A 12614-nucleotide genomic window follows, 5' to 3' on the forward strand; every position below is an offset into this window, starting at 1 on the left:
GTCATTAGGGCCGCTCATCACGGATTATGCTTACTTGTCATGGATTTTTTTTCCTTTCCCCCCACTATACAGATGTTGTTGGCCTGAAACTTGATATGTAGACCAGTCTGGCCTTGAACTCACAGAGATCCTCTGCCTCTGCTGGGATTCAAGACATGCACCACCACACCTGGCTTTTTTGTTTTTCTTTTTTCTTTTTGAGACAGGGTCTCTTGTAGCCCAGGCTGGTCCCTTACTACGTTGCTGAGAATGACCTTGAACTTCTGATTGTCCTCCCTCTGTCTCCCACGTCTTGGAATTTTATGGTTCCTTTGTCCTCGATTGCCTCTTGTGTAGCAGCTCATTCCCACTGATTATCTCGTGGTGTTCTACTCACAGCCGCAGCTAACCAGATGATACATGTACAAGCACACACAGACACGAACCAGAACCTGACGGAGCCGAGGCCCCCAGGAGAGTTGAATGCCCCAGCTTACCAACAAAGGAGAGAGCTTTAGTAGAAGACCCTAAATCATAGAAGCAGCTACCCCTGTTCTCACCACTTCCAGACTTGGAAAAACTGATACTTAAAATGCACTAATAGGAAAAAGAAGTGTCCCAGCTTGCCTCTTGGCGGGGCTTGTTCACCGAGGGCGTATCTCCTTGGCATGACCTTTATGTCATGTAGACAAGCGTTAAATACTTCCTTGGCAGCTGAGGAAATAGCCTTCAAAGAACTATGATTCGTCCAAGGTGGCAGGGCAAGTCCAGGATTAACGTCTGTGTTCTAAGAACTTTCTGTAGCTGTCTGTGGGCTGATGGGGTGAGGCCCAGTCTAGATGACACTGGTAGGCTGTAAGGGCTGGGGACGTCACTGCAGCGACAGAGCCCTTGTGTAGCGTGTGTGAGCCCCTAGGTCCAAATCTCCAGCGCTATAAAAATAAAACGCTCTTGGCTGGTGTGCTTTTGGAATAGTGCCTTGCAATGTAGCCCAGGCTGACCTGGAACTTTTTACAATTCTCCTGCCTCAGCCTCCCAGAGGGCTGATTGTGAACCACCATGTCTAGGTAAAAGGATTTTTAACTCTCTCTCTCTCCCTCCCCTCCCCCTCCCCCCCTCTGTGTAGGGCTTAATTAATTTAGAGATAGGGTCTCATTCTGTAGCCCAGGATGGCCCGGAACCCAGTTGTTAATCTCCTGAGTGCTGCAATTCCAGGGGTGGCGGTTTTATTTTGTTTTGTGTGTCCTGTCCCTGGGGCTCCGACCTATCTACCCACTTGCTGGTGTGGGCAAACCCTTTACCACTGTTCTGGATCACAAGCCCACATGCATGGTTTTAATTCTTAATGAGAATTTTTTTAAAATTTATTTAACTTTATTTTATGAGCATTGGTGTAAAGGTGTCAGATCCTGGAGTTACTGACAGTTGTAAGCCACCATGTGGGTGCTGGGAATTGAACCCAGGTCCTCTGGAAGAGCAACCAGTGCTCTTAACCGCTGAGCCATCTCTCCAGCCCTATTTTTTTTTTTTTTAACTTGTACGTTTGCGTGCTCGAGTGCCAGTGCAGCCTGTGAAGGTCAGAGGACAACTTGTCAGAACTGGTTCTTTTTCCATAGTGTGGGTCCGAAGGATTGAACTCAGGTGGTCAGTCTCCTCGGCAAGAGACATCGCCTGCTGAGCCATCTCTGCGACCCGGGAACATTATTTTTGTTGGCAAGGGGACATGCTGTGACTAAGGAATAATGTTTTTCTGCAGACTGCTGCTTTGGGAGAGCTGTGGTGTCTTTTTTTCCCCCATCAAACCATTCTGCTCCTGACTGCAGGTGATGATGTTCGTACTTGGGTTCATACTTCCGAAAAACCCGCAGGGGGCTCTCTACACTGCTCTGGGAAAGGACGCACTATCCTTAGCTAGAGCACAATGCTTTTCATGCAGCAGGTACTCAGTTACACTGGAGGAATGTGCGTTTTAGAAATATTCATTTAGTCAGTGGATGATGAATTTTGGTCATTCGAGTCAGAAAGTGATGAGGTGCCAGCTGCCTTCGTGGGGACAGGACAAACCAGGCCATGCAAACTAACTTCAGGCAAGGGGGATAAAGTCCCCAGCTGGGATACAAACGTACGAAGCTTGGTGAGGACCAAAGAGCTGCCGCGCGCTCAGCGCACGCACAGTTACTCCAGCTGTGGGTCAGGTGACTGCCTTCCCCTGGCAACGGCTTGTTCCTAGCAACCGAGCCGCGGCCTGTCCAGGCGGAGCTGCCCGTGGGCGGGAGGCCGCTGCCATGAATCCGTCAGGAAACCTTGGGGTCATAGAGCAGAATGGGGAAGAAAACTTAGCTACCCCGATTCACGGGCCCTCGGTGCATTCGGATAACCCGCAGGAGCGCATCCAGGCCCGGCGCCTGCGCATCGCTGCTCGCCAGGAAGCCCGGAGGCGGTGAGCAGGGGTGGCCCGGAACCTTGACCGCAGTGAAGGAGCTGGGGGCGGGCTGGCTGGGGGCCCTGCGGTGAAGGGTGGGTGTGCCCTGAGTGTGAGCAGGAAACTTTTTCTTTCAGAACATTCAAGCAGTGAGTTTTAGGCCAGCTAGGTGTAGTGGCTCATGCCTTTAATCCCAGAGGATTAAAGAGGCAGAGACAGGCAGACCTCTTTGAGGTCAAGGATAGCCTGGTCTACCTAGTAAGGCCCTGTCTCCTCAAAAGAAAAGTAAACGTTTTCATTTCAATTAGTGGCCACACTCACTGGCCCCTAGGTCATGCTGATGTACTGTAGCAAAGATCAGGAGAGCTACTTGTTTGTGCTTGCAGAAATTGATAATCATTTGCTAGAATCCATCCAGGTATTTCGAGGGCCAGAACCGTGAATTAGGAGGTGTGAGGGGAACCTCCATGCCTGCATCCTCGCCACGCCCCCTTGGCTCCGAAGTCTTTATTAGCTTCGGCACAGTCGAAGAAGGGACAGCCGTTTGGCTCCCACACTGTGAGAGCGCTTACCCAGGCTTAATATGGCAGCTCTTGACTTCTAAGTAGTTCAGTCCATTTTTGCTTTGGGTGAGCAGAAAAAAATGACCATTGGCTGAGTGTACCGATCCGGCAGAAGCCTAAGACCTTGGTACCCGTGTGGCTTCATCCTAGTTGGGTAAGGCCATGATGAGTCGCTAGGTATCAGCGATAACTCAGATCTTGTTTTAATTGTCCTAAAACTGTCTGGGTAGCCCTCTTGGCTCGCTGTCAGTTCCCTGAGGTCCACCAGTCCTTGGGGGGGAGGGCATCTGCGGGCATCATTACAGTGTGTTTGCCACTGTCTTCCAGGTTCTTCCTCCTGGGGACCCCACCACCTCATTAGTTAATAGGTTCTGGGATGAGAGCTGGTATTGGTTCAGGAACGGGGCAAGGCAGGAGCATTCTCAATGTGTCCGTCACTGCGTTCTCTGGCGAACAGATGATCTGGACTCTCGTGTCTGCCCTTCTGTTGGGCTCCAAATAGTGCCCAATTTAACCGTCTCCAAAGCTGTCTGTGGATCATGCTTCTGGCTGTCGCTCTGGCCTTGACAGTGATACTGGGGGTTCCCTCAGGAAGTTTGGGGGAAAGAGGACAAAGTAGAGTGAACAGAGGGAGTGAGTGGCACTTTGGGAGCTGTGACGAGGACAGTAAGGAGGAGAGGAGAGTAATAGGTGTGGGACCCAAAGACAGGCAGCTAGAAAGGGTGGCCTGAAGCCCCAGAAAGAACTAGCTAGCTAGGTTAGAGTAAGACATTTATTGGCTGTGATAACGGTATACGATAATGTCTCAACAAAATAAAGGCTACTTTCTCCATGGGAAGGGTGGCACTTTCGCCTTCAAATGGCTCTACTTAACTTCTTGGGGACTGGGGCGAGGGGTCAAAGGTATCACCCAGGAGACGAGGGCAGGAGGCGGGTGCTCTGGTTCTGGGGAGGCTCTGGATCGGCTTGGACTCTTTATGGTGGTGGTTTAGAGAGAAGTACTGGACTCAGGACAGCGCTTAGAGTTGGGACTGATGGATGTTCCGGGTTGGCTGTGTGAGCAGAAGATGGTGAAGGTGGAGGGCAGCCGGTGGCGGCGTCTATTCCTAGGGTGATGGAGAGACGCTGGTGGGAGAGCCAGGCGGGACATCAGAGACTGGGTTTTGAACATGTTAAGCAAAGTTGGACATTGTAAGGTATTAAAACCGAGAAGTCCTTTAGGCATTTGGAAACAGATCTCAGGTCGAGGAGAGAACTGTCTTTTAGTAATCTTGAGTAGCCAAAGAGTCAGCCCACAGAAGCGGCCCTCGTGGATCATTAGGCAGAGGCTCGTGGTCCAGCCCCACCCCTGTTCCAGTCCTCTTTGTTAGTGGATACATAATGTAACAATGCATTGGCAATACCTTTGGGGTAGGGGAGTCTGTTCTAGGCAGTGATCCTGAACTCCCTGAAATTCTCCTGTCTCAGCCTCCCAAGTGCTGCAGACACTGGGTGCCACCATATCCGGCATATTTGTCATAATATTAAAATTGATTTTTTTCCTGCTTTATGGTAGCAGCCTATTTCAAGTTTCCGAGTGATGGGTATTCAGAGTAAAATAATTTTAAATGCTCTTTATTGTCCCTGAAATGGGAGAATTTGTATGATCACATACTTGTATGTGTGTATAACTAACATGACCCTCCACACACCCCTTTGGAGATTCTAGCCTTATTTTCCCTTGTCTCAATTAAAGTAGAAGGCAAGAGCCAACTTCTGAAAGTTGTCCTCTGACTTCCACATGTGTGCCATGGTTTGAGTATACACACACACACACACACACACATACACACACACACACACACACACACACACACAAATGAATAGATAAGTAAGTTTTTTTAAAAAGATAGTTGTCAGCTCTATGTGGTGACACATGCCTTTAATCCCAGCACTCAGGAGGCAGAGGTAGGTGGATCTCTGTGAGTCTGAGGCCAGCCTGGGCTACAAAGCAAGTTCCAGGACAATCAGCGCTGCACAGAGAAACCCTGTCTCAGAAAAACATAAAAACAAACAAATGAAAATAGTTGTCATCAATGTGGTGGCACACGCCTGTAATCCCAGCACTCAAGAGGCAGAGGCAGGCAGGGATCTCCGAGTTCAGGGCCAGCTCTGTCAAAATAGGGAGCTCTAGGCCAGCCAGGGCAAAAACAGTGAGACCCTGTGTCAAAACAAGGCAAAACAAAACACTCACGAAACCCAGAGAAATGGCTCAGCAGTTAAGAGCAGTGACTGTTCTTTCAGAGCACCTGGGTTTGATTTTTAACCCCCATGGCAGGTCACAACTGTCTCTAACTCCAGTTCCAGGGGATCCAATGCCGTCTTCTGGATTCTGTGGGCGCTGTGCAGGCACATGGTACACAGACATACATGCAGGCCAAACACCCTTTAACATGAAATAAAATCCTAATCATAAAGAAACTGTTCGGCACAATGGAGGAAACAGGTCTACTCCAGGTAAGGAGAGGGTGTGGCTCAGTGACCAATCATGTGCCAGTTCCCAGCACAAAAAGGAAGAGCCAGAGTGGAGGGGAGAGGAGGGGAAGGGAGAGAAAAGGAGGAAAAGGAGGGAGGAGGGAGAGAGGGAGGGGCCATTTCAAAGGAGAGAAGTACCCACAAGCTCCCAGGGTGAAGAAGATGAGTCAGTTGCTGTGGTCCATGCCAGTGACTCCATGACTTAGGAAACTGAAGCAGACGGATCAAGAGTTCCAGGCCATCCTGAGCTACATAAGGAGGGCCTGTCCCAAAGAAAACAACACAACAAAATGGGACAACAGAGGATGACCATGCCCAGCTTCCTGTGGGGGCTGGAGGCCGGAGGTTCGAACTGAGGTCCTCACAGTTTCTATTTTCCCAGCCCCTGGTGGATGGTTTTTGTTTTTAGTTTTTTTTTTTTTTGGTTTTTTTTTTTTTTTTTTTTTTTGGTTTTTCGAGACAGGGTTTCTCTGCGTAGTTTTGCGCCTTTCCTGGAGCTCACTTGGTAGCCCAGGCTGGCCTCGAACTCACAGAGATCCGCCTGGCTCTGCCTCCCGAGTGCTGGGATTAAAGGCGTGCGCCACCACCGCCCGGCCAGATTTCTTTATTTTTATGTTATGTTATATGATGGTGTAAATGGACATTTCCTGGTCCCCTACACACACACACACACACACACACACACACACACACACACACACACACACACACACACCTGCCCCTCTTGCCTCTTCCCAAATACCCAGCTGCTGCTTCCCAAATAATTGACTCAGGCTTAGTATAAATTATAAATGCTCGGCCAATAGTTCAGGCTTATTACTAACTAACTCTTACACGTTGTAAGTTAACCCATGCTCCTTATTTATGCTCTGCCACGTGGCAGCACCTTTATTAGCATGACACACTCATCTCCTGCCTCCTCTGTGTCTGGCTGGCAACTCCTGACTCCGCCCTTCTCCTTCCCATCGTCCTTAGTTTGATCGCCAGCCTATACTTCCTGCCGGCTATGTTTTATTAAACCAATGCGAGTGGCAAATATTTACAGTGTGCAAGAGGATTATTCCACAGCATGATGGTTTTGCCTGCACGAATGCATGTGTACCACGTGCATGCCTTGCGCCTGGGAAGATCAGGGCATCGGATCCCTGGGACTAGACTTGTGACTGATTTCCGAGGCATGTGGGTACTGAGATCTGAACCCAGGCCCTCTGCCCGAACAAGTGTTCTCAGCCTCTGAGCCGTCTCTCCAGCCCTGTAGTGAGTTAAACTCACGGCACATTTTAGTTTGGTCTCGCCTCATTTCAAGGGCCTGTTAGTGGCGTGTGGCCCATGGCCACCGTATTGGCCAGCACCGTGCCCGGGAGGTCAAAACGGATGGATTAAAGCCGAAAAGGGATTGAAATGGAAACTTGGTGACAGTTTATAGCCGTCACTTTCCTTTCTGAACCCCTGATCTTTGTTCCAGGGATTAGCTGGAAGTATTTAGACAGCGTTGGTTATTAATTAATTGATTGATGGCCAATGTAGGAAGTTTGAGGTGGGGCTGGGGATACAGACGGGGAAGTTAGCCCGGCAGCATCCTAGCAGAAGGGAACAATCAGTGTTCCTTCCAGGAAAGCGAGGGGTCAATTCAGATCAGGAAACCGAGAGAGAGCGAAAGGATGAGAAGGACTTGGGTAAGATTCCCCAGCGGGGGCTCTCAGCTCTCTTATCTCAAAAACGGGCTGCGGTGGACTTTGAGCAGAGTGGGCGGAGCTGAGGCCAGTGAAGGGCTCTCCTTGTTTCCTAATGAATGCTGGAAGCCTGACAGATTCCTTCCTAAAGCCACTGGGAGCCCTTATGACTACTTGTGACTTGGGAGTGAGGGAGGCCCCCCCCCCGCCCCCCGCTTCCTTCATCCCCGCCCCCCCCCCAACTTCTGCGTCTTCCAGATAGTGGGAATCATCGGTGTTGGTCACAGTGCCTATCTCAACTGGCGTCTTAGTTTTTTTTTTCTTCCTTTTTGAGATGGAGCTCCACTATGTAGCCCAGGTGGCTGGCCTTAAACTCACAACCCTCTGCCTTGGCGGCCTGTAGTGTGCTGGATTCAAGCCAAAGCCACCACGCTCCGCTCTCGAGCTTACTCGAGGTCACACCCATCCTTTTCTGGGCTAAGCAGCTCTTTAGATCACTGTTGTGTAAGTGACATAAGTAAGCTGTTGGGACTGGAGAGACGGCCCAGGGGCTAAGAGGGCACGCATACCGCAGGACCAGCGCTTGGCTCCCGGATATCCACATCGGGTGGCTCATGACCGCCTGAAATGCCAGCTCCAGGGGACTCACCGCCCTCTTCTGGACGCCATGGGCACCTACATCTGCACCTGCACATACCCCCTCCCCCAACACATACACCTGTACATCATTAACAATTAAAAATAAGCTGGGCGGTGGTGGCACACTCCTTTAATCCCAGCATTCGGGAGTCAGAGGCAGGTGGATCTCTGTGAGTTCGAGGCCAGCCTGCTCTACAGAGCGAGTTCCAGGACAGGCTCCAAAAGCTACACAGAGAAACCCTGTCTTGAACAACCCAAAATAAATAAATAAAAATAAAAAACAATAACTAACTAACTAAATAAATAAATCTTTTTTTTTTTTAAAGTCAGCTTTTAATATGCCTGAGACTGTTCCGTGTTCCCACTGGTTTAAGGGCTGCAGTCATTTTGTGCTTCTCTATTTGTGTCCTTGTGAAAACTTCAGAAATTTAGTAAAGATGAGGGCCTATAGGAGAGGAAACACATTTCAAATTGTGATCATTTTGACCAAACTGCCCTTTATTCAGATTATTACACATTGTGTAAATAGCACCTGATACTTCCAACCTTTAGAATCTTTTCCAGTCTGATGGCAGACTAGGGATGCGTGCTGGATAGTTTCACGTCAACTTGACACAAGTTGACAGTCGTCTGAAAGGAGGGAACCTCAGTTAAGAAAATGCCTCCGGCCGGGCAGTGGTAACACAAGCTTTTAATCCCAGCACTCGGGAGGCAGAGGCAGGCGGATCTCTGTGAGTTCGAGGCCAGCCTGGTCTACAGAGCAAGATCCAGGATAGGCACCAAAACTACACAGAGAAACCCTGTCTCAAAAAACCAAACCAAGGCTGGAGAGATGGCTCAGAGGTTAAGAACACTGACTGCTCTTCCAGAGGTCCTGAGTTCAATTCCCAGCAACCACATGGTGGCTCACAACCATCTGTAATGAAGTCTAGTGCCCTCTTCTGGCCTGCAGGGACACATGCAGGCAGAACACTGTATACATGATAAACAAATAAATCTTAAAAAAAAAAAAAAGTGTTTAAGCTCTTAGCCGGGCGGTGGTGGCGCACGCCTTTAATCCCAGCACTCGGGAGGCAGAGCCAGGCGGATCTCTGTGAGTTCGAGGCCAGCCTGGGCTACCAAGTGAGTTCCAGGGAAGGCGCAAAGCTACACAGAGAAACCCTGTCTCGAAAAACCAAAAAAAAAAAAACCAAACCAAACCAAAAAAAAAAAAAAAAAAAAAAAAAAAAGAAAAGAAAAACAAACAAACAAAAAAATACAAAAAAAGAAAAGAAAATGCCTCCTTAAGATTGGGCTGTAGGCAAACCTGTAGGACCTTTTCTTAATTAACGAGACCATTGTGGGTGGTGCCATCCCTGGGCTGGTGGTCCTGGGTTCTATTAGAAAGCAGGCTGAGCAAGCCATGAGGAGCCAGCCAGTAAGCAGCACCCTCCATGGCCTCTACATCAGCTCCTGCCTCCAGGTTCCTGCCCTGCTTGAGTTCCTGTCCTGACTTCCTTTGATGATGAACTGTGACATAGAAGTTTAAGCCATGTAAACACTTTCCTCCCCCAATTTGCTTTATGGTCATAATGTTTCATCCCAGCAATAGATGAACTAAGGATGTAGCTGGATTCCTAGGGGGTCTATGCTGTGGGGTCCCAAAGGTCCAGGCCCAGCTACCCATTGGAAAGGCCAACTAAAGGCAGGAGAGGAATTTACTCTTAATGTGGCCGCACTGGCGAGTGAATGCCAATCTGTCCCTGGCTTAGCTCTCAGGCTGTGGTTTTCCTGGTTGACCATATCTCAGGACCAGTGAGGCAGAGCCTGTCAGAGATAAGGAAGTCCTTGCTGCCCTGGGCTGGTTTTAATTCTCATCAAAGGCCGTTCACCATGCAGACCTGCTCCCTCCTAGAATCCAAGGTAAAGCCCCCGGAGCTGAGGACCGAACCCAGGGCCTTGCGCTTGCTAGGCAAGCACTCTACCACTGAGCTAAATCCCCAACCCCTTCCAAGGTAGAGCTTAAGGGAATGATTCAGAGAAAAGGAAAGGCAGGACAGTGAAAAGTGGCTTCAGCTGAAATCCACACCTGCCGGTCATCATGGAGACAAATGGCACAGAGAGATGCCAGCCACCGGGCACCGTCTTGGTTACTTTTCCTGCTGCTGTGTCAAGGGCGGCTCTCGGGGGAGTTTATTCCAGCCCACAGTTCACAGAGGGAAGGATCCCGGTCAGGGCTGGTGGGTGGTGAGTCTTCCCACTTCAGCTGTTCTGTCAAGACAAACCCCATGTACACTCCAGACACCCGTCTCCCAGGTGATTCCAGATCAAGGCGATTGATTGATAGCACTCAAGTCTTTTTCGCCTGATTGGGCTTATTCAAAGATGGGCTTGGTATGCCAAGGTCCTCCATTCTCTTACATTTGCTTCTAGCGTGTGTTTTTTGTTTGTTTCTTTGTTTTGTTTTTTGTTGTTGTTTTTGCTTTTTGTTTTTTGAGACAGGGTTTCACTGTGTAGACCAGGCTGGCCTCGAACTTAAGAGATCCACCTTCCTTTGCCTCCCAAGCGTGGGGTTCAAAGGCCTGCGTCACCACTGCCTGTTGTTTTGAGACAGGGTCTCTCTACATAACCCCGGCTGTCTTAGAACTCAGAATGTAAATGCTCCCACTGTTTTTATTATCATTGTATGTATGGTGATTCCCCCCCCCCCCGCCGTGTTTCTGTGGCTGGGGATCGAACCCAGGGCTCTGCTCTTGTTAGGCAAGCTTTTTACCACTGAGCCACATCTCTAGTTCTTGGGGTCTTATTATTTAAATATTTATCTAAGTCTGGCGTGATGACTCATGTCAACAATCCCGGCACTTGGGATCAGAGACAGGTGGATCTCTTCAAGTTCAAGGCCAGCCTGGTTTACATATCGAGTTTCAGGCTAGCTAGGGGTTACAAAGTGAAAGTCTGTGTTCAAAAAAGAAAAAAAGAAAAACAAAAGAAAAGAAAATCCAAGGGGGCTGCTTTTGGTTCTGCGAAGGAAGAAGCGTTTAAAGACGGAGCAGAGTGCAAACACTCGGGTAACAGCAGCCTGCCGCTGTGGTGTCTTTGTGCCGCAGGGAAGCCTTGGGAGAGTATCTGGACGGGAAGAAGGAGAGTGAGGAGGAGCAGAGCAAGAGCTACAAGCAGAAAGAGGAGAGCAGACTGGTACGAGCCGCCGGCGACAGCCGAGACCCTTGGCAGGAGGGAACTATACCCTCTGTGTTCCTGTGGAGTCTGCCCTGTGTGTGTGTGTGTGTGTGTGTGTGTGTGTGTGAATGTTGGTCCCCATCCCCTAGGAGTGAGCTTTCAGATTGTGGGTTCTTGTCAGGAAAGGTGGCGCGTGTCTGTAGCACCAGCATCCAGGACACTGGGGCAGGAGGATTGCTCTGTGTTTAAGACTGGCCTAGGGCTGGTGCACACCTTTAATCCCAGCACTCGGGAGACAGAGGCAGGTGGATCTCTGTGAGTTCGAGGCCAGCCTGGTCTACAGAGCGAGATCCAGGAAAGGCGCAAAGCTACACAGAGAAACCCTGTCTCGAAAAACCAAAAAAAAAAAAAAAAAAAAAAAAAAAAAAAAAAAAAAAAAAAAGACTGGCCTAGGATACAGTGTGAGCCTGTCTCAAAGACAGAGAGAGCGCCGGTGTCCAAAGCACAAGGGCTGGAGGTCAGATCCCCAGAACCTGTGTAAATACTGAGAGGGCGGGCCAGCAGAGAAGCGACCCCAAAGCAAGCCGGCTTGGAATTTGCTGTGTAGACCAGGTTGGCCTTTAAAAAAAAAAAAAAAAAAAAGATCCACCTGCCTCAACCTCCTGAGTTCTAGGACGAAAGGCGTGCACTACCACTCCCAGCCTTAATTTTTAAAATATATAATTACATTTTATTTATTTTATGTGCCTGGGGTATATGTGCCATGGTGCATACGGCAGAGGACAGTTTGTGGGAGTCGGTTCTACAGTGCAGGTTTTGTGGGTTGAACTCGAGTTACCTGGTTTGGCAGCAAGGCCCCTTAGCCCAGAGAGCCATGTCATCGGCCCTCTTAAGTTCTTTACAGAATGTTCTAGCTTTACAGACTCTCATCTCTTCGTTTTTCAGAAACTGACGAAACTGCTGCTCTGTGGCACCGAGTTGGTGACAAATATCCTGGTGGCTACCGACATCCGAGAGATCCACAGGAGGGTGGAAGAAGAAGAGATTAAGCGGCAGAGGTGAGGCGTGGACCGCGCTTGCGCACTGGCCGACGTGCCGGTCCCGATGTCTCGTTTGAGTCCTCGGAACGAAAATCTGTCCAACTCAGTCTCTCAAGAAATCTCCTACCTGCTTCTCACGACTCCGCCTTCCCTCCCTTCCCACCTCGCTGTCGTCTTCCTCCCCTCCTCGAGTGTCCCAAGCTGCGTGGGCTGAAAGGGGTACAACACTCCCTTGATCAGCACGGGACACTCAACCGCGCAGTTTGTTCTGGAATTGAGTGTGAAGAACCGTAGGAAGTCACACAAGGGGGCTTATAGGGCTTCTCTGCAGCGGCCAGAGGAAACGCAGCAGGCTTTTAGGTTGGGCTGGGAGGCCAAGTAGGGTTTTCAGTTGTTGAGAAGGCGTTTTAGGTTTGCAATCTCCGCATGGGCTTGGGAGTGGCAGGTGTGGCTCAGATGCTGCCAGCGGTCCCCAGAAGGGCTCTTGCAGGTGCAGCTTGTTGAGTAGAAGGTGCTGACAAAGCCCGTGGTGACTACGGGGGGGCGTACAGTCACCTGACGTCAACACCCGCCTCTGCCAGCAAACTTCTTTTTTTATGGCTCTATGGCTGTCGCAGGATTGATAGAA

General features: G+C 49.7%; 1 protein-coding gene across 1 annotated transcript in view; it reads left to right on the forward strand.

Annotated features, from left to right (window-relative positions):
- The first annotated feature begins 2192 nt into the window (after nucleotides 1-2192).
- The window catches only part of Drc1 (dynein regulatory complex subunit 1), a 42579-nt gene continuing 32157 nt past the window's right edge, over nucleotides 2193-12614 (forward strand). The window contains exons 1-3 of the mRNA XM_028874320.2: nucleotides 2193-2419; nucleotides 10877-10964; nucleotides 11892-12004. Of these exons, the coding sequence (XP_028730153.1) occupies nucleotides 2265-2419; nucleotides 10877-10964; nucleotides 11892-12004 (356 nt within the window). The 5' untranslated portion in view covers nucleotides 2193-2264. The remainder of the gene's footprint in view (nucleotides 2420-10876; nucleotides 10965-11891; nucleotides 12005-12614) is intronic.

This window comes from Peromyscus leucopus, chromosome 22, assembly GCF_004664715.2.
Source record: "Peromyscus leucopus breed LL Stock chromosome 22, UCI_PerLeu_2.1, whole genome shotgun sequence".
Taxonomy (NCBI): Eukaryota; Metazoa; Chordata; class Mammalia; order Rodentia; family Cricetidae; genus Peromyscus; species Peromyscus leucopus.